General features: G+C 32.1%; 1 protein-coding gene across 16 annotated transcripts in view; it reads right to left on the bottom strand.

The window, feature by feature from the left end:
• The window catches only part of kis (chromodomain helicase DNA binding protein kismet), a 108,428-nt gene that overhangs the window by 35,667 nt on the left and 49,585 nt on the right, over positions 1–23,176 (bottom strand). For 8 of the 16 annotated variants that reach the window (XM_075297527.1, XM_075297526.1, XM_075297531.1 and 5 more), the window contains exons 9-11: positions 20,157–20,360; positions 16,811–17,864; positions 11,595–12,212 (exon numbers count right to left, since the gene is read on the bottom strand). In XM_075297527.1, coding sequence (XP_075153642.1) covers positions 11,595–12,212; positions 16,811–17,864; positions 20,157–20,360 — 1,876 coding nt within the window. The remainder of the gene's footprint in view (positions 1–11,594; positions 12,213–16,810; positions 17,865–20,156; positions 20,361–23,176) is intronic. The other 8 variants (XM_075297535.1, XM_075297540.1, XM_075297536.1 and 5 more) reach the window with 4 other exon arrangements.

Below are 23,176 nucleotides of genomic sequence, written 5' to 3'. Positions count from 1 at the left end.
CTATTATCCCAAACCGGTAGACGATATTTCTCAAAACAAATAAGTGTTACCGGTTCAACCGGGTTTCCCCAAAAATCATAGTAATGCGTAATTTGAAAAGAATTTCTAATTTTGTTGACATAAAAATCACCGTTAAAAATGAGTTGAATATTTTTGTAGAAACCCTGCAAACATTTTCTATCGAAAGTGTATCGAAGTAGTTTCGCCGCGGAAGATAAAACGTTCGCAGGCGATATCATCTTCTTATCGAATTAGGTTCCCCGTTCGGGAACAAATGTCCCACTACGCGATAGTGTTCTCGGGGAATCGAACCAGTGACTAAAAGTTGTTAGAAAAGCGATAGTTATTTTATGTATGTATGGAGTCTATATTTAGATTTTTGATCGCTGTTGGAGTCGAATTGGTTTCGAAACGGAAACACCCCACGCGATAGTTGTTTTTATTGTTGCTGTGCTTGAGATTTTACTAACAGAAAACTTCCTGGCGATCCGAAATAGTGACATCTTAGCGAAAGGCGATAAAACTATCACCCAAATGTTGGCAGGGAAATGAACACAAGTTTTTTTTTTTTAATTCATACATGTGATGCATTTGAAAGTGGTTTTTATAGCAGATTTGTGGGAATATCCCGGGTTAAATTGCCTATAATCAGCGTTGCCAGAATTGTTTCACCAAAAACCGCTAGATTTGCCCAAAAAAATAGCTAAAAAAGCTAAAAAATGCTAAAAAAATAGCTAGAAAAAAAGCTAAATTTTTTTGTATCAAAAGTCACATTTTTGATTGAAATTTAACAAATTTAAAGGCCTTATTTCACTTACAATGCATATTATTTTCATTTTAATTCCACTTCTGTGAGACTGTAACAATATCTAAGGCATTTAGCTCTGTTTGCGTATTCGATACATTTTGATTACTATCACAAATTTTTTACTGGAAGTCCTTCGTTTTGTGGGAGCTACCTTCCCAACACCTCTATTTTATTTACTTGTTATTTTAAAATATTAAATGATCTAAGCATGCTTTGGATTTGGTAAAAAAAATGATTTGTCATTTTTTTAAATAAAATTTTAGTTTGGTTTTGAAATTGTGAAAAATTCGAAATACATTACTTTTATTTAAATTGTAGAAAATACCTATAGTTTACATTTCCCAGTAAAAACATTTTCCTTTTCTTCATGAGCTATCAAAGTGCTTTAAAAACGTGCTAACGCCAACTTAAATTTCCAAATTCAGACTCGACTTCAAGTAGAAATTATTGTATATATACGTTTTTAAAATAAAGTGTTGAAAAACATCTTCTCTTTTTGAACGCTATTTTGGTTTGTGGTTAAGATGCAAAAACTCCTCACATTTAAAGACTATTTCATTAATTCTTCCTTCTTTCATGAAAACATACCCATTTTTAAGTTGAATCACTTAATTATAAGGACAAAACGACTTTATCGTCTTTTGGACAAGGAAAACAGTTTATATAAAAGAAATTCACAAATGCTATTATAACCAAAATTCGCGTTCGTATTTTTTCAGTGCACAAAGCTATTCACATCTACTATTTTAATTTAGTAATATCGTAAAAACTTTAGAATACTATAATAACATAAAAAGGATAAACGAGTCAAATGATAATATTCCCAATAATTTACTGACAGTTTATCTAACAAATTTGTATGGTAATAGTAGATTTAAAGTTTACGATAACTTTTATGTATATAATGAAAAAACTTTACAAGGTGTATTTGCTACAAAAATGCCCGCATAATGGCTAGACTCATTATTAATGTTTCAACTGAGCTTTGAAATATATGGAAACCCTTATACTTGCAGCAAGGCTTAGATAAAAACGCCGATTTATCCATATTTCAATAGAAACATGTCGAAAATAAAAAAGCCAAAAATAGCTAAAAGGGTCATGAAAAAAAACCAGAAAAAAAGCTAAAAGCTAAATGCATTTTTTTCCCGCTAAACGTCTTCAAAAAAAGCCAAATCTAGCGGGAAAAAAGCTAAATTGGCAACGCTGCCTATAATTCATATCAAATTGTCAGTTTCACATTGAAAACATAAAACCCGAAACGCGGTTTTTAAGACTTTGAAAACAACGGTTCTACTGGTTCACAGAAAAAAGGGATTTTCGACAACCCAGTGTAAAAAGATAAACCGGTCCACCGGTTTTGATTCCTCTGCCACATGGCATGTCTTCATTTCCATTATTTTTTTTAAATCGGAAGTGCTCAGTGCTCAAAACGAATTTTGACAAAAAAAATGTGTTTTTCTTTGTTAGACCGGGGACTTATCAGCCAACCTGTTATATAGTCCGATATGTCCAATATGCAATACCCAGCTATCTATAAGAAGTCTTTGTGCTAAGTTTTAAGCGGATATCTCAATTTATCCAAAAGTTACCGTGATTTAAATAGAAAGGCGCACGTTCGGACGAACGGACATAGATAGTTCGACTCAGAATTTCACCACGAGTAGGAATATATATTGTATACTTTATGGGTTCACAGTAGGATGTTGTAATAACTATCTTTTTTTTTTAAAGTCCGTAAACCGACTTTTACCGAAAATTTATTTTTTAAAAGCGGGTTTCGGTTTAAAATCGATAAACAAAAATTTGTAAACACTAATTTTATTCTAATTTTCATTTATGGAAGTTGTCGGACTATACGTCCTTAGTGCATTGTATATAGAATGATCAAAACCGGTGGACCGGTTTTTCCTCTTACACCGATTGTCGATTTTCGTTAAAACCTCATTTTCGGGGGACCGGTGTTTTCAAGGCCTCAAAAACCGGCTTTCGGTTTTTAGATTTTCATTTTCATTGGTAATTTAATGCAATTAGACAATTAAATCTAAGTATTTTAATAAACTGCAATGAAATCAAAGACACAACGTACATTTGAAACAAATTGTGTCCAATTTTTAATAAATGATTGAATTTCTTATTTCGTTTATATTTTGTGATTTTTTTTTTTTTTTGAAAACCGGTTGGATCGGTTATGCCAGTTTTTTATTTCAAAAAACACCGTCCACCGGTTTTGAAAAAAGAACGTTTTTATTTTCGAGTTTCAAAAACCTGGTTTTTTGATTGTATATACTGAAGGAAAGTATTTCTTTTCTGAGGAGAGAAATTTTAGACAAACGACATTATGTTTTGATTGTAAAAATTTTCTTTAAAAACAAATTTCGTTTGATCAATATTTCTATGCGTTATAAACATACTGACAAATATAGTATAACAGTCATTGACAAATCGTCTTTCAATTATCGAAAGTCTTTAAATTTAATCTTAAAGGTACACTGAAAAAAAAAGCATGCCCTGTTCCAAAGATTTTGTCTTTACTTTAAAAATGTTGGTATTGATTCCGAGCCAAAGAAGCGGAGAATACAAGTAAGGATACTTTTAAGACACAATTCTCTTTTAAATTTCGGTTTTGTGTACTTGCATCTAGGAAGCAAATTTTAATTTTTCGCATTTTCAGCTTTTTTTCTTCATATGCTATTAAAGTCCTTTAAGAAGGAGATAACGACAACTTTATTTTCCAAATTAAGACTCGACTTCCAGTAAAAAAGTTTCAAGTAAAAAACGTCTTTAAACTAAAGTGTTGAAAAACATGTCCTATATTTGAACGATTTTTTGCTTTGTAGTCAAGACGCAAAAAGACAACAAATTTAAAGACAATTTCATTAAATTTGAAGAATTTTTCTGAATTAATAAAGTCAAGTTGACCTTAGCCCAAACATTTTTTCTTTCATGTTATGATACCCATTTTTAAGTGAAATCACTTAATTATAAAGACAATACGACTTCATTGAAAAGTTCATCGACTTGTGGACAAGGAAAAAAACTTTATATTAGAGAAATGCGTCTTCTATGCTAAGCAAAATTTGCATTCGTATTTTAAAGACATGAAATCTTTGACCTCACGACAATATTTTTTTCAGTGTAAGTACTATGTTCACTTTTCGCGTCGAAATTTTCGCGGTTACTTTATTAAAACAGTTCAATATAAAGTAGATAAATTGAGTCAATTGATGCGCAGTTGTTCTAGATTTCGGCAAGACTTTGCACGAATATTTTTGTTTTCATTTATAATTTTGATCATTTCAGGAAAAGTAATCGCATAAATAAAGTGATTTTCAACTCGAAGACCGAACATAGTACCCACCTTAAAATGAAAATTCAAATATACGAAAATTCTTAAGAACGTCTCCAAGCCCGAACTACATCATTTTGATTTTCAAAAATTTGAAAATTTTGCCTTTTTAATACTAAATTAAAAAGGCATTTTTTGGATACTAATTACAATCCCTAAGTGGATCTCAGACTGATTCTTTTGCAAGTTACATACAAACGCATGAACCTATAATACTCTGTATTACCCGTTAGTGACGAATTGCCTAAGAAACACCTCTCTCTCTACATATACTTTAGCAAAAGAAATCAACTCTATTGAACCTTTATATGCTGAGACGGTGCCGCATAATAGAGAATAACTAAACGAACGTGCCCCTGGTACACGACCAGAAATTTGTTATGCATTCCTTCTTAATCCCCCCTCCATAATTCTTGCTATTATTTATATCCTTTACCGCCAAGAAAAAGTGTATACTTTTAGGGGTTTTTTATTTTTGTGAGAAGAGGGAACCCAAAAACAAAATTTACTTCATTGTATTGTTTCGATTTTTTTCCTTTACATTTTTACTCATTTCGATTCCGGCTGGTGTAATGACACACACGTTTACACACACACAGATTGAGGTTTTGCAAATTTTTATCTAAAAATTCTTATTTTTGGGGGTGGAAAAAGTAATACACCGTCGCTTTTCGTTGTGAGAAAAATGCGAATTTGTATTTCCGTCACCGTCTTCATTCTTCCTCACTTTCTCGCCGTTGTCTCGACTAATATACATATGCACGTGTGTGTGTGTTTGGGTGGGTGATGTACGTATGTCTGTACATACGTACGACATATAATGTAAGAGGACCAATTTTTTTCTCTGTTCTTCCTCATTTGTTTGATATGCTTCTTGTTTGGTTGTTGTTGTTGTTTGAGCGTCTGTTTTGAGTCACAAACGGTAAATGAGCAGGCGTTTTACATCTAGCAAAATATGATGAGAGAGAACGATGACGACGACGAGCATCCTTTTTTTTAAGTATAAATATTTGTATTAATAGACTTCAATTGATTTTTTCCTTTGATTCACATAGGCAGGCATGAAACAGGGTTATGTTTTAGAAACTGTACGGGATATTGTGGGAATATTATGGGAAATTGTATAGATAAAAAAGTATTCTTTATCACTATAAATTTGAGTAAATGTAAATGAATCACCGAATTGTTACAACGCCTACTGTCAGCGCAAAGGCTCACGGGGTTAATCACAAACAAAGGTAAACTTAAAAAAAATTGCATCTGTAGTCGGAATTGGAGTTGAAAGCAAAAGGCCATCCTTCGACTAGACTTTTACATGAATAAAGGGCGGTTTAATGTATCTTTCGCGTTACAAATATTTAGCAAAGTTGAAAAATCATACATATGCAGTTTGTGCTAAAATGTAACTACTTCTAATCGCTAGGAGAAAGTTTTCTGATTGTAATATCTCTTGACCACTATCACATGGGGTGTTTTCGTTTCGAAACTAATTGAACTCTAACAATGATTTGATATAAATTCCTAAAATCGAAATAGCTAATTTTTCAATAACATTTTATTAAGAAACACCAATGGGCATCACAGAGCGCGAGCCTCTGACTTTGAAACGAAAGCTTCCGAGTTCAACGCTCAGCCTGGGAGATCATCAACATTTATTTATGTAATAACTATCGAATTTTATAATTTCTTAGGCTGTGGTCACAACTAGGCAAATATTTGACCAAATAGAGTGTCAAATTTTTTCCATGACCATTTACGAAAAATCGGGATACCGTTTTGGAAAATACTTCTCTCGTAACGTTGATTTGAATGTGGCGAGGCATTCTTTTTTGATTTTTGTCAAATATTTGTCTAGTGTGACCATACCCTTAGGCCCTGATTCAACTCCTCGAGGAGTCTATTGTGGAACATTTGCTTCCGAACTATGATGAGTATGTGCACGGAATGGGCATATAACTCTATTGTGTTTGAGGTTTTCCTAGCTATGGCTGAAATATGTAGTATTTTTTTTTTAATTATTTTTTTAATTAAAATGTATTCAATCATAAACATGATAATATCAATCACTGTTAATTTATTTCATTAACAAATTCCCATTAATTTTTTAATTAAAAACTACTTTCAATCACTTTCTTAGCAGACTTATGGCGTTTTCGATTCGCAAAAAATATGTTGCCTTGGTGTTACCCTACCTTTTTCCTCATTGCATTTTCGACCAAATGATAGCGCCATTCCAAAGTTATTGTTAATTCCTAATATTGTGAGAGATACAGGATCCAAAATCTATCACAGGTCCTTCATATTTTGCTATCAATTTCGAGAATGTTGCACCTTTTTTCCCAATCGAAATCGCTATTAGTGTTTTTAGTTTGATTAAAAAATTGATTGTTTCAAATAAAATTTTAATTTAAAAAAATAGAAAAAAAATACATTGTGTGATCGTTCGTCAATCAGGTGAATTCGTCAATGCCTCCAAAAATAGATTTCGATTTGTTGTTGTATTAGTGCAGTAACAAATCAAAATCAAAAATAAGATTAAGGAATTGTACACTCAAAAAAAAAAAGTTTACTTGGATCCAAAGATTTTGACCTTCCTTTAACGATTGATTCCGAGCCATAGATGCGGCTTCTTTAAAATAAAGACATTTTACCTATCTGGCGACCTATCTGGCTTTAAATCTAGGACCAATAAAATTAAAATTAGGATACAGATCTCATTTATCAAATTTTCATTCTTTTTTCGTGGTTTATTAATAAAGGTACTCACGTACAAACAAATGTCAGTTTAAAAATCTAAATTATAACGCATATTTCAAAGTAAAAAATGTTTTCTTAATTCAAAAAAAAAAAACTTTAAACCAAAGACGCTAAATCCTCAAAATAAGTCTTAGCCTATATTTGATGCGTTTTTATCTTAAATCTGAAGTTTCAATATTTCAGTTAATTTAAGGACAATTTCTTTAAATCAAAAATGTGTTTCTTTACTTTAAGTAAAATTAGCCTAAGTTCAAAGGCATGTGACTTTAACGGAGGGACGCAAATTTACAAAATTTGTGTCATAAATTTAATGAAAAAAAATTTTTTGAAGCAAAGATTATAAACTTTATTTTAATTAAAATTTCATTATTTGTCCTTAATATTTTGTAAATTTCGCATCCTAAAATTTAGGTTGCGAAATCTTTAATATCATGTAAGTATTTATTTCAGTGTAGCTATATGAGAAGATGATGCACAGTGGTGGTGAAAAATGGTTGAATTTGGAAGGAATAATTATCGTATGTCATTTTCTTAGGAAACTAGCATATAAGACCCAAATTAAATCATCTCAACCCGCCAGATCTACACTAAAGACTATGGAGACTTGCATTAGCCATCAAAGAAACATATGTCTAGTCAGGCTTGTGGTTTGGTATCTGGCGTCTTCTTTTCAATAGCTTCATAATCAATCAATTCCTCAATATTTTATGTCCAATAAGCTCGTATTAAAATTGTAATGATATTTCACAAACAAATTTCACAATTTTTTTAACTGATTTATGGCGTTTTCTTGTAAAAAATGCGTACATTTTTTTGCATTTGTCCAGGTTTAGGTTCTTTTCTAAAAAACAGGCAAAACAGGCAAAAGTGTGAAAAGGCTTTGAATTCTGTTGCGAAAATAGTGCCACGCATAGAGGCAAATTACGGACATTTTCAGCACTGCCGACAAACGAGAGTGCTGCGATTGCCCTGTTTCCTCCTTTGAATTCTTTTCTGCCCGATGAATAGACAGGATTTTTTAAGGTTGCTGGAAAAATTTGAAAAATGCGCACTCTGTACAGACTAAATGAAGACAAATCACTTTTTTTTAGAAAAGAAAACACCATTAGTCTTCTGAGTTTGATTAAAAAGTTGATTGCGTGATTAAAAAAATTTTGAATTGAAAGTTTTCAGATTCAATCTTTCAGTAAATCAGTAAAAAAGACATAAAATTATACATATTTGTTGCATATTTCATTATAACTTGATGGGGAATAGCCCAAAGCTAATTTTAACAAAGTTTGTATTCCTTAAAATGGATTATTAATTTAATAATTCATTTTAAGGTATACCAACATTGTGAAAATTTGCTTTGGGCTATTCCCCATCAAGTTATAATAACATTTGCAACAAATATGCATAATTTTATGCCTTTTTTACTGATTTAGTTTTTACTTAGCGACAAAACTCGAGCCTAGTACTCACCTTTAAATGAAAACTTTTTCAAATTAAATTAACCATTTTTAAATCAAATGAAACCTGTTTTATTTCAAATGAAACTTTTTCGACAATGTGCAATTTGCATTTCAAATGAAACATTTTACATTTCAAATGAAACCTTTTTCAAATCAAATGAAACCTTTTAGAAATCAAATGAAACCGTTTTTAAGTTATATGAATCCTTTTTCAAATGAAATGCAGTCGCAGTCGAAATATGCATAAAAATAAGACACTGTAGATTTTTGCCAAAATAAAAATGTGATTACTATATACTATCAGGCGGACACAAGATTGGGAATTCTTTAGAGGATAAAAAAGTGGAAAAATATGATGATACAGTACAAGAAGAGAGGGACAAATTATCACAATAGTATATTACAAAAAATATAAAAATAACACGTCGATAAAAATAATCATATTGTTCTATTTTTTCCGATTTTAGAGCGATAAAAACCGATTAATTAAAAATGGAGATAACCTAAAACATTTTGCACCAATTCCCATGGGGTACCCATAATTGTAATAATAAAACTTTTCGTCGGACTATTATATCATTTGCTATAATATTTTTCAAAGATGTAATAAACTTCCCTTACTTATTTTATAATAAAAAACACGTATTGTGAATTTCACGTGTATAATACGCTCACTATTTTCTGTGTTTTAAAGTGATTTACTTACGCCACTCATACTTGCTGAGTTTTTTTTTTTTCAATTTGTTATCACATTTAAATCATATATGTATGTATATGTACTTATCAATAAAAGGATATTTCATGAGATAAATATTTGCAAGATATTATAATTCACCGTTTCAGTTATAGAATAATATAATAAATATATTTAAAATATGTAAAAAATACTTAATTTTTTTTAATATAAAATAAGAGTGGTATTAAATTAAACGCAATACAATGTCAAACCGAAAATGGAGAACATTTCGTTCAAAAAATTAACAGAATGCATAATTTTTTAAATGTTCGTATTACTAAGGGATTAGACCATAAATTAAAAAAATTGTCTTTGGATATGTCTAGAAAAAAATATCAAAATATTTTCAAATTTGTATTTGGTATTGAATTTTGAAAACTATTCATTTAAACATTTTATTGGTTCAACTAATTTATTAATTAAAACTAAAATCAAATACAAAAAAAATTGTACAATTAATTTAATTATTGGATTAATTAATTTTTTATTTGAATCAATTAATTTTTCAACTGGAATTGGTAATTGATACTATCATTTCTGTGGTTGAAAAATTTTCATTTAAAAATTTGTTGGATCAGTGGAATTTCCCGATTCAAGACAATTTTTTTACATACGTCGTTAGAAAATTTCATTTCATATTGCATACTTTTGGGGGATTAAGATAATTTATGTTAACAATATATCTCGTCGCTAAGTTCGGTTTGACAAAGTATTTAAAGAAAACATTAGTGACAACTACGTATTTATATGAAACATGCGGTTAAAACAGATGAGTGATGTTAATATAAGTGAACAACTTTTAAATGATTTAAATGAAAATTAGCAAAATTATACGAATGGTATAGATTTTTAATCTAAAATCTATAATAAATAACACAATAAGGGGCTAACTGCATTTTATTCTACAATAAAATTATTTTTTCAGACATGGACATTATTGGATATGGGTATACAATCTTTGCACAAGAAATAGAAAGCCTCGAAAAAAATTATATATACTTTTCATTGTTTTATTTTCGTATATACTTTTCGTGCCTTTTTTTTTTGACTTTCTAAGATTTCGAAAATCTTGAATTTGACTACAACAGATCAGTCTATTTTCAACGCCAAGTATGCATTTGATCAAATTTCGATCACCGCATAGGTCAAAAGTGTCTAATCTAAATTTTAAGAATTTGTGAACATATTCGAAGCATTATTTTTTCAGATTTTTGGAATATGTTGGAAATTCGCTGTTTCGATACAGTTTGCAGCATACATAACCTCAAACCTTTTATGGCGGAATAGGCATGAAAAAGTCGAAAATCAACTTTTGAAAGGGGAAAGCGATGTGAACCCTTTTGTCAAAATTAGATTTTTTTAATAATCGCAAAAGTCGACAAATCGAATTTGGATTGACTTTTGCAAAAACCGATTATTCCAAAGTTGATTTTTGAAAGACGAAAAGTCGAAACTTTCCTATTTGAAAAAAAAAAATTGAAAATTCGACCAATTCAAAGTTTTTTTTTTATTGGCTAAACCATTGTGTGATAGACGTTTTAATGGAATCGATTTGATTCTGTTCCTGCGAGCTATGAAAGTTCGCAGTTCTAGTAAAGGTTTCTGAATGCTTGTCGACAGCCTAGGCTCGATTAGAATTCATATATATCATATCACCAGCACTAGTGAGTGAGAGTTAAGCCATCGCTGAAAAACTTTTCGGCGAAACTGGGATAGAACCTATAACTCATTGTATAACACCATCTTGACTCTAGGTTACATTTTGATTAGTCTTTGTAATATTATAATAATTGGCGTCAAATGACAAAAATTAGTCGGCCCAAGTTTGCCGAGTCGAATGCCCAAATTAAGGGACATAAGTTGGCATCGTCCTTCTCTGTCCTAGAATAAACGTCGAAAATGTATTCAGAAGTTTATTGCTCCAGGCGAAAGGGAGCAGGACCTTGATATTTAAAGTCTTCAATTTATTGCCTCTAATCGATATGCAGCTCTTGGCCACAAATATTTCTGCGACGATTCCGATTTGGAGACCGCATTACTTTAAGAACTTAGGGCTTTAGGATTTATTTCCGATATTTTATATACAGGTTAGATTAAGTGTAGAGACAGCCCACTCCATTGTGATACCACAGTCATATCACTGAGTGCTGCCCGATTCCATGTCGTCGCACACTGTGTTTAAAAAAGCCCGATATTGTACAAATATTTAATTTACCCCCAAAATAACAAATTTTGAAGTTATTCCTTTAGTTGTAAATTTTATATATAGGCAACTCGAAACCTTCTAGATGAAAATAATCTAAACAATTAGTGAATGGGTAAAGAAAGCGGAGGTACAATGAGGTGCGATTTTGTTGAATGTCAGTATATGTATGTAATGCATGAATATGTGTGTAAGTGAAAGCAACAAAAAAAGGTCAAAAACTATAAAAGAACACCAAAACAAAAAAATAATAATAATTCATTTTGTTTTTTGGAACGAAAATTTACATTATTCATACTAACCAAGTACATGGCCAGTTTATTGATATCCAAATTAGCCAACTGACTAACATCGGTTGTATTCAATATGCTCAGCATTAGGCTAATATCAGCTGCTGTGGGCATTGGTGTTGAGGTTAGGGCAGCTATAGCAGCCGATGCTACACTACCCTGTTGTTGCTGCTGTTGCTGTTGTTGTTGCAAAGACTGCTGTTGTTGTTGCTGCTGCTGCTGCATCGATTGCTGTTGTTGCAAGGCTTGTTGTTGATGTTGCTGTTGTTGCAATGTTTGTTGTTGTAAAGTTTGCTGTTGTTGTTGCTGTTGCAATTGATGTTGCAACGTTGAGACATTAACATTTTGAGCTCCAACGGCATTTTGTGCCGCTGCCGCAGCAGCAGCGGCTGCTGCCGATGTACTTGGTCCCGTCGATAGGGAATTATTATTCGATTGTATTAACGATTGTAGACTACGACTACCAGGATCTTGAGGAGTTGTTGGACCACCACTGCCGCCAATGCCGCCCACAGCAGCAACAGCAGCAGCATTCTGCATTTGCATTTGCATCGATTGTAATGTAGGTGTCGTAGGTACCGATAAAGGTGGCGTCGAAGAGACCAACGCTTGAAGCTGTTTTTAATGGAAGGTTAAGGGAGGTTTTAAGAAAATTCCGTTTTTTTTATTCAGAATGGCCATAGATTGATATGAGTATGGATGTGTGTGTGTGTGTGTTTGGATTTTTATGTTGATGGAAGAGGGGGGAGTACAATTTTGGAAATTGTGTGAAATAAATATCGTTGTATTCCATGGGTAGTAAAGTAGTTTGCAGCAAGAGTTTCGACAACACTCGTTTTATTAGTGAAATACCTATCTAGCAAAAATAGTTGGAATTCTACAACAACACGAATGTTTTCGGTAATAATTATTTGCAAAAGTGATCTAACGAATACCTACAGAGCCCCAAAATGCAGGACCTGCTTGAAATGCCATAGAATTAACCTGGGAAAAATATAAATGTCTATAGTCTATAGCTTTCTGAAGACTACGCTGTACCGATTTTTCGCATTACAAGCAAACAGTAGTTTGTGAATATCCGAAACTGTGAAAACTAAACACTTAGGGCTACATTTTGGGTTTGACAAATATGAAAAAAAGACGGCGCCAAAGCCAACTAATTTCATAAGTGTGGCAATACAAATTTCTAGGTATTCTATTGCCGACAAAATCAACCAAATTCTTTTTGATTTTACCCTTTTTGGACATTTTTGCGTAATTAGAAATCGACTTTAGGTTAGGTTAGGTTAGTTAGTCGATTGTGATAACACAGTGGTGAACTTCTCTCTTATCACTGAGTGATGCCCGATTCCATGTTAAGCTCAATGACAAGGGACCTCCTTTTTATAACCGAGTCCGAACGGCGTTCCACATTCCAGTGAAACCACTTAGAGAAGCTTTGAAACCCTCAGAAATGTCACCAGCATTACTGAGGTGGGATAATCCTCCGCTGAAAAACTTTTTGGTGTTCGGTCGTAGCAGGAATCGAACCCACGACCTTTTGTATGCAAGGCGGGCATGCTAACCATTGCACCACGGTGGCTCCCAGAAATCGACTTTACTTATACGTCTAATAAATGCCAATAAACAGATATGACAATGATGGCTAGAAAATTAAATAGTGCAAAGTTTTCTTAAAACTTCAAGTCACATTTATATTTCTATTTTGAAAAATTGAACTTTTCGAGTTTTTCAATTTAAAATATGACGAATTTTCAATTTAATATTTTGGAAAATGCTACTTCATAACTATCAATTCCTTATTATTTGAAAGATTTCAAAAGATTTTTGACGGCTGATCTATTAAGGAAAATTCAAGTGTTCATTAGATACTTTTTTTATGAAGAATAATTATAATCCCAAAGTTGCTCGTTTATCAGAAATGTAATCCCTATCAATAATAAAAATGATAATTGTTTTGAAATTTACTATTAGAGGAATTTTCTAATTAATCTTGTACGACGTTCGAGTGTGAAATTCATAGATCGATTTTGGTCATAACTAAAATCGATTTAAGTCAATTCTGCAAAATCGGGGAAAGTAAGAAAGCCTCACCGCTGGAGTTAAACGTGGAATGGGACAGCTCTTAGTGATAAGGGAGAAGTTCAGCACTGTAGTATCACAACGCACCGAATAGACTAAACCCCAATTTCATGAAGCTCCGTTAGTGCTACGTTATCTAAAAAAATGTTAAACCTTAATCAAGGTAGTGGCGTACGTGGATGACATCGTAATATTGGTATCGAGAAAATTCCTGGATATGTTGAGTGAGGCATTACAATGTCTTTTAGACTGGATCAGGTGATGAGAATTGGGTATGAACCTTGGAAAAAAACACTAGATACTACTCTTTATTAGAAGAAGAAAATCATTGGATATAAAGCTCCTGAATTTCAAGGGACTAAGTTTGGTCTCTCGAAATCAGCAAGGTAATTGGGAGTTCTCTTAGACCCTAAACTGAACTGTATGGAAAATACCGCAGACCGCATAAAGAAGACCTAAACGGCATTATACTCTTGTCAATAATCGGGGAACGTAGCGAAATGTGTCCTTCCCTTTTTAATCGGATTTATACTGCTGTTATAACACCTGTAGCTACATAGAGCTGCAATGTTTGGTAGACAATCGCGAACCAGCAGAATCAAATATCGAAAATAAATAGGATAAATAGAACAGGACTTATTATTATGAAAGCCACTATGAGCACCACAGCCATTGCCACTTTAGAGGTAGTGATGGAAGTCTGCCCACTCGATTGCAACATAAAGAAAACAACAGAGGTGACACTCGCTTAGATACACTGAAAAGCATACGGAACTTCTTGTTGAGCGTAATAGAGAGACTGACTATATGGTTACTGAGCATGTTTATCACCGTATGCCGAATTATGCAAGTATGAATATCGTTAGCTTAAAGTGTAAAAGTGCTAAGTCAAATTTTTGAAATTTTGCAGGAGAGACAAAAAACTTAATAAATTGTGAAATAAACCTATTTTCGAAAAAAAACTGTAAATGTAGTTACCATAAATGCTTTCAATACAAATAGTAAACTTTCCAGAAAATCGTACACAAAAAATTACTATTAAATTTTTTTTGGCAAAGCCTACTCAACTTAAAACACGTGTAATTTAACAGGTGCTGACTTAGCACATTTACACATTATTACCAAACAGAGATAAAAACAGATATTTATTAATTTTTTTGGTAAACTATGTATTTTTGATTTATCTGTCAATCTGCATCTTAATCCATTTTTTTTTTGTAAAAGTTTGACTTAGCACCTTTACACATTGAGCTAACGATATGTATACAGATGGACCTAAAATGAACGAATAACTGGTAGCGGAATTTATTGTAGTGAACTATGTTAGGTTAGGTTAGGTGGCAGCCCGATGTATCAGGCTCACTTAGACTATTCAGTCCATTGTGATACCACATTGGTGAACTTCTCTCTCTCTCTCTTTCTTATCACTGAGTGCTGCCCGATTCCATGTTAAGCTCAATGACAAGGGACCTCCTTTTTATAGCCGAGTCCGAACGGCGTTCCACATTGCAGTGAAACCACTTAGAGAAGCTTTGAAACCCTCAGAAATGTCACCAGCATTACTGAGGTGGGATAATCCACCGCTGAAAAACTTTTTGGTGTTCGGTCGAAGCAGGAATCGAACTCACGACCTTGTGTATGCAAGGCGGGCATGCTAACCATTGCACCACGGTGGCTCCCTTGTAGTGAACTAGGAATACGAGAGTCGTAACAAGCGATTGCAATATCTTTCAGGCAGTTTATTCATCGACAGTCAAGGTCCTCTAAAGGCCTTGGGCAATGCAGACATAAGATCTCGAAGAGATCACCCCGAGGAATCATAATGGACCTAGTGGGCATGAATTCGATTCAAGAATTGTTAAATCCTAACGGATCTACATTAAAATAGTAAATAGTTCAGGTCAGATATAGTGGCAGCCCGATATTTTCGGCTCACTTAGACTATTCAGTCTATTGTGATACCACAGTGGTGAACATCTCTCTTATCACTGAGTGCTGCCCGATTCTATGTTTAGCTCAATAACAAAGGGGTCTACTTTTTATAGCCGAGTCCGAATGGCGTTCCACATTGCGGTGAAACCACTTAGAGAAGCTTTGAAACACTCATAAATGTCACTAGCATTACTGAGAGGGGATAATCCTTCGCTGATAAACTTTTTGTGGTTCGTTCGAAACTGGAGTTGAACCCACGACCCTATGTATGCAAGGCTCCATAAATTCGTAAACAGTTACTGTTGAAACTTCAGCCAGATTAAACTCGTTGCTTTTACCGCATGTGAAAGTGAGCGTGTCTGCTTATGAAAAAAAGGACTCAACTTGGGAAAAAGTGATCATTAACGATTTACACATTACTTTTTGTCTCAGTGTCCTTTACTGATTTGTGAAGATCTGATCTATACTGATTTGTACAGATTTACTGATTTAGCAATTCGGTTTTGGTTGAACTTGAATATTCTAGTTAAGTAGTAGGTTCTCAGTCGATCTCTACATTATATGACTATCATACATAATTTAAAGAAAAGTACAAGTTTGCATTTAATACAATACATTACTCATCGGAGTTTTACCATAGGATGACATTACGTTGCTACATTACTACTTTACTACACAAAAAAATATGACAATATTTGGTTATTTATTAATTTTGTTTTTAAATTTTAGGTTATTATCCAAAAGATTATGGAAGCCAATCGTTGATCAGATTAAGATAGTTAGAATATAGTATAAGGGTGTGTAGAGAATCATGTGAGGATGAGTCAACAATGATGATAGAATTTGCACATTTTAAGTTAGACAATTTTAAATAAATAAATAAATTTTGTACAACATTACAAATTACAACTTATAAAGTTTACAGCCAAATTACAACATAATACCCAAATAAAAATTTCGACAAAAAGAAAGCTACTTTTTCTATTTATTATTTAGATTACAAAAGAAAATTTCCTAATAAATCATGGACATTAGAAAATTATTTGAATTCAAGTTGAAATTAATATGAATTCATACAATTTTCCAATGTTTGTGTTTTTCTTTTCAAATTTACCAAAAATGTGCAAGTCTTATGTATGTTGAATATATTGCTTGTATTCATTCAATAGAGATTTTAAATTTTTTTGGTAACAACTTACCTTGGCCTTTTGTTGTTGTTTGAGTTCCTCTTTTTTGTAGTTCCTTTGATAGGCGGTTATGACACGCCTTAAACGCGTATTTAAATCTTGCATTGATGGCCATAATGTAGCCGAATTATCATCCACAGGAGCTTGTGTGGGTGGATAAGAACCTGCCACACTTTCTTCTTCATCTAAGCCTAAACATGGGTTGTTGGTTGTTGTATTAACTGTATCATTTTGCGTTTGCTCATTTGAGGTTGATGAGGTGGTGGTGGTGGTAGTAATAGTAGAAGATGTATTGGATGATGTATTGGTAGTAGTGGTGGTTGAGGTGATGGTGGTGGTAGTACATGTATTTTTGGCCATATTTGAGGCCGAATTTGAAGAGGCTTCGTCAACGTTAACAGTTTCAGTCGTTGTTGTGCTTGCCTCAATAGGAGAATCTCCACCAGCGGCTGTAGTTGTAGCTCCAGACTCGGATACAGTAGCATCCATAGAATTGGAATCAGTTACTGCTGCTACAGTGTCACTACTATCTGTTGTGGTCAGGGCTTCAGCTTCAGACTTATCGCCTGCAGTAGCAGTAGTAGTAGTGGTACCACTGTCAGCATTAACAGATTCTGCTGATGCCTTTTCATCGTCATCATCATCATTCTTTTCATCTGTTGCTTTTGCATCCGAAATTTTATCCGAAGAATTTGAATCGTTTGTAGATGAACTGGACAATTTTTCATCATCCTTCTCATCGACTAACGATAGTTTATCTTCTTCATCGGATTTCTTTTTACCTTTTGCTCCAACTTTAGCCTTTGGCTTCTTGTTCTCCTCTTCGGCTTTATCATCCTCAGCACTATCGGTAACAACGACTGTAGCTGCTTCGTCAGCGTTAGCCTTTTTCGCCAATTTTCGTTTCTTACCCGAAGAGCTGGGACGTTCGGGTGGATCTAAGGAATCTTTATCTTTTTCGCCCAACGATGTCAACTTGGTGGAATCTGAGTCTTTGGTGGCTGTGCCATCATCATCAACTTCATCATTGTCGGCATCTAGTTTAGAATTGGCATCATCTTCAACGCTGTATATCGCATAAAATAAGGAGAAAAAACAATTATTACGATTTTTTTCTTGAAAAAAAATGATAATCATTTCCGAAATTCAAATTAAAAATTAAAATCATGCAAAAGTCACACAGGAAAAGAAAACCAACAAAATACAAAAACATCTATAGAGAAGTATAGTCAACACCATACATTTAGGTTCAAAATAAATCTGCCAAGAAGCTGGATTGAGAGTAGCATTTACTAAAATCTTGGGATATGGCGAGTTATGATTTCATGAAATGAGGTTTTTTGTTGTTGTTCTTTAATAACGATGACTAAAATAAATAATTAAAATTTTGTATAATCTACAAAATTTATATTTTGATTTTTTTCCATAGGCAATTGTAAATCCATTAGCCGATTTTGATTACCATCGAAGGTCGGTATTAGAAATATTGAAAAGTCTATTAGCTTCATATAACATTTCGGAGAGTCTGTATTCCGAATTTTTTTTTAACAAAGTTCGATTAATCTCGAAAAGTAGAATATCGACTTTTGCCTACCATAAATTAAAATACGAATCCCACCGTTTTACTTCTAAAAATTATGAAAAAATCCAAATTTTGCCTCCTTAAAGTTTTGTAAATAAGCGGACTTTTGCCGCCAATGAAAATTTTCATATTCAATTTCGGAGTTTGTTTTCCGAATTTTTACCAAAGTTCGATCAGTCAAAAAGAAGAATATCAAATTTTGCAACCATAAATTAAAATAAGACAAAAATCTCACCGTTTAAAAAAAATGAAAATCCCAATTTCGGCCTCCTTTAAATTTTGTAAAATAGCGCACTCATGCCGCCGAAATCGAATCTTTAGGCTTTTCCAAATTTTGAAAAATTAATTTTTCGAACTCTGGAAAAATCGATTTAAAACTTGGAAAATTTTCAAAAAGCGTTTTTTTGGAATTTGAGAAAAAAAAACAATTTTTGCCAATTGTTCTTTGTTTTCAACTTTTCAAAATGTTTTGACTTTTCGACATTTTAAAAATTCGAAAAAGTCAACATTCGACCTTGAAGCTTTTTATCTGCTTCAAGGTCGAATGTTGAAATTGGACTTTTTTTCGATGCGAATTTCGGTCGCTGGATCACATTGTTCTTTCAATTGGACTTTTTCGAAAAGGATCCAATTTCAGCCTCCTTAAAATTTTGTAAAAAACGGCCTCTTGTGACCGGTGAAAATTTTCGGAAATCGAAATTTTAAACTTTTTCCAATTTTGAAATATTAACTAGTTATTCGAACTCTGGACAAAAAATCGGTTCACGTAATTGGCCTATGGTATGAGAGTAAACATTTTCAAAATTAGGGAAAAATCGAATTTTTATTTTTTTTTTTAATTTTAAAAAGTATGAGGGGACACAAAATATATTTTTTTGTCTTCAATCACGAAATTAATTGATCCAATTAAGTTTTAATTGAAATGTCTTCAATCACAGAAATGATAGTATCTGAAAGTCAATTATAAAATTAATTGATTAATTGATTGCGATTGATTTATGTTTCAATTAAAAAATTTGTTAAATCAATTAAATTTATAATTGAATATTTTTTAAAACTCAATTAAGACTTTAATTGGAAAAAATTTCTTAAATTTTTTTGTGTGTTTCAAAATTTGAAAGGCTACTTCCTTCCGATTTCTTCGTCAACTTTTCCATTTATTTTATTTTCTCAAAATTTGAAAAATATCCATTTTTTTTAAATTTGGAAAATCTACTTTATAATTTTGCAAAAATATTTTTTTTCCATTTTTTTTTTTTTGACTTTTCGAATATGAATAACATAATTTTTTGACTTTTTCAACATTTTTAAAATCCGAAAAAGTCTACATTCGACCTTGGCGATTATCGAAAATTGGACTATTTACGATGCGATCGATCGCTGGATCAGACATTCTACTTTCAATTCAAGTTCTACATTTCGACTCCTTCGAAAAAGATCGATTAGTCGTCTTGGTTCACTATAAAAAGATTTTGATTACTATAAAATAATTGAAAATTAGACATTTGACGTTCTTGTATGTTATTCATGGCACTATAGAAGTTGACCAACATCAAAAACCCATTTGGCACGAGTTTCAAAAAATTCTAAAGTCGTTGAGACGATTTTAAAAATTACAAAAAGTCTTCTACTACTATTCGACTTTTATATCCCTAATTGGTGGTAATTCAAAAACTAGACATTTGACGTTCTTGTATTCGTGGCAATGTTAAAAATCTTTTAGTCTTCCTTAATTCCTAATTTCCTTTTTATATATTGAATTGTCAGTTAACTTACATTGGCAAATTTGCTACAGTTGTCTCTTCGGCTGTTGCACCGACATGAGCAGCAAAACATAGAGCAGGATCGGAACGCATAATACGATACATTTCACAGCCATGTTTAAACGTTCCCACCAAAAGACTCTTATCGCAGCAAGGAGGATTCCACCAAGAAGCAGGCACAGCATCAGCCATTGTAGGCGGGCGTATGGGTAACTCGCTATAGATATGATTGCAGGATATAAAATGTTAATGTAGAAATAATCGATGGTATTTTGATTGTGATAAAAATGTTGTAAATAAAAAAAATGTTTATTAAAAAAACACAATTAAATTTATTTAAAGCCAATTGTTAAAAATATATTATAAGTTGTTATAAAAAAAAATTTACATTGTGGGTGTTTGTTTTTTTTTTAATGATCATTTGTCCATATGAATTTTTAAAGTATTACAAAATTTTTTGGAATTGTGGGTGTTTTTTATATCAGATAATTATTTTGTTTTTCTCTAAATAGAATTTTTATATTCAAATACCCTTTGTATTTTTTCTAAAGTCAACCATTGATACTTACTAAAATTTTATGTATCTGAAATGTATGTATTTTCTTTATTTTTATTTTTCTTGTGAAATGATTAAGGGCTTAATGAAATTTAATGATTTGTTTTTGTATATATTATCGTTATTCTTTTAATATTAACAATTTAAAGCAAATTAACAAAAGGTTAGAGCAACATTTGAAACTTGGATTGAAAATCTTGGAAATAGATTTCTCTTTACCAATTGTTTTTTTTGATTAATGAAATAAATTTAATTTTGATTATGAGTATTTCCAAAATCTTTTTTGTTTTTGGTATACCAGACAAATGGAAAGGAAAGTAGTTAGCAAGCCCATTTACAAAGACAAACATGAAATACAGTATGTCAAGAAAGTCTTTTGACATTGCCAAATATTTCAAATTCTAGAAATAATTGAAATATTAAATATTTTATTAAATTTTTAATTCTGTGTACGTATGTATACTTTGCAAAATACATAATAAAATATTTTTTTAAAATTTCATTATAATTTTGGAACAAAACATAATTTTTATCCCATTGTCAAAACACTTTCTTGACAAACTGTATAATGTTTTTATCCAGTAAACGAAAAATTTGAAAATTTCAAATTTTGCAAGTTGATTGACAAGCATGCTTGTGTAAAAGTAAGGCCACCCTGGGGAGATATTTGTACAGAATTAGCATTAAATTTATTTCTGGATAACGGCTTTGAAATATAATCCTTCTATATGAGCTAAAACTGTTTGCTGGTTTGTAACTGACGATGTTATTATTTTTTTTTTATTTCTGTCAAATATGTGCACGGTGTGACCATACCGTAACACTTTGCTATCAATTGGTTACCAATATATATTTTTTATACCCTCCACCCACCGTTTGTAATATTGTTCTAACACCCCATAAATTATAGATATTCTAGGTCGTGGTGAAATTCTGAATAGATCTAAGCATGTCCGTCCGTCTATCTGTTGAAATCACGCTAACTTCCGAACGAAACATGCTTGAAACATGGCGTAAGTAGTTGTTATTGATGTAGGTCAAACGGTGGTGCAATGGTTAGCATGCCCGCCTTGCATACACAAGGTCGTGGGTTCGATTCCTGCTTCGACCGAACACCAAAAAGTTTTTCAGCGGTGGATTACCCCACCTCAGTAATGTTGGTGACATTTCTGAGGGTTTCAAAGCTTCTCTAAGTGGTTTCACTGCAATGTGGAACGCCGTTCGGACTCGGCTATAAAAAGGAGGTCCCTTGTCATTGAGCTTAACATGGAATCGGGCAGCACTCAGTGATAAGAGAGAAGTTCACCAATGTGGTATCTCAATGGACTGAATAGTCTAAGTGAGCCTGATACATCGGGCTGCCAACTAACCTAACCTAGGTCAGACGGTATTGTAAATGGACCACTTTTCCGTATAGCCCCCATATAAACCGACCCCCAGATTTGGCTTGCGGAGCCTCTTAGAGAAGCAAATTTCATCCGATCCGTGGTGTTAGTATATGGTCTCTAACAACCATGCAAAAAATTGGCCCATATCGATCCATAATTATATATAGCCCCCATATAATCCGATCCCCACATTTGACCTCCGGAGCCTCTTGGAAGCAAAATTCATCCGATCCGGTTGAAATTTGGTACGAGGTATAAGTATATGGTATCTAACTAACAACCATGCCAAAATTGGTCCATATCGGTCTATAGAATATATAGCCGATCCCCAATCACACAAAAATTGATCCATATCGGTTCATAATCATGGTTCCAACTCGAGCCAAAAATAATCTACCAACGTTTTATTTTTATAGAAAAATTTGTCAAGGTTTTATTACTACAGAAAATTGTGTCAAAATTGTATTTCTATAGAAAATTTTCTTTAAAATTTTTTTAAATAGAAAATTTTATTTTTTGTCCAATATTTTATTTCTATAGAAAATTTTCTTTAAATTTTAATTCTACAGAAATTTTTGTCAAAATTTTTTTCTGTAGAAAATTTTCTCAAATTTTTTTTCTTTAGAAAATTTTATCAAAAATTTATTTCTAAAGAAAATTTTGCCAAAATTTTATTTCTATAGAAAATTTTCTCAAAATTTTAATTCTATAGACAATTTTCTCAAAATATTTCTATAGAAAGTTTTCTCAAAATTTTTTTGTATAGAAAATTTTGTCAAAATATTATTTCTATCGAAAAATTTTGTCAAAATTTTATCTCTATAGAAAATTTTGCCAAAATTTCATTTCTATAGAAAATTTTCTCAAAATTTTATTTCTATAGGAAAGTTTGTCAAAATGTTATTTCTATAGAAAATTTTGTCAAAATTTTATTTCTATAGAAAAGTTTGTCAAAATTTTATTTCTATAGAAAATTTTGTCAAAATTTTATTTCTACAGAAAAGTTTGTCAAAATTTTATTTCTACAGAAAAGTTTGTCAAAATCGAAAAATTTTGTCAAAATTTTATCTCTATAGAAAATTTTGCCAA

This window comes from Haematobia irritans, chromosome 2, assembly GCF_050003625.1.
Source record: "Haematobia irritans isolate KBUSLIRL chromosome 2, ASM5000362v1, whole genome shotgun sequence".
NCBI classification, from domain to species: Eukaryota; Metazoa; Arthropoda; class Insecta; order Diptera; family Muscidae; genus Haematobia; species Haematobia irritans.
Note: the sequence above shows the minus strand (reverse complement) of the source record. Positions and strands in the feature narration are given on the sequence as shown.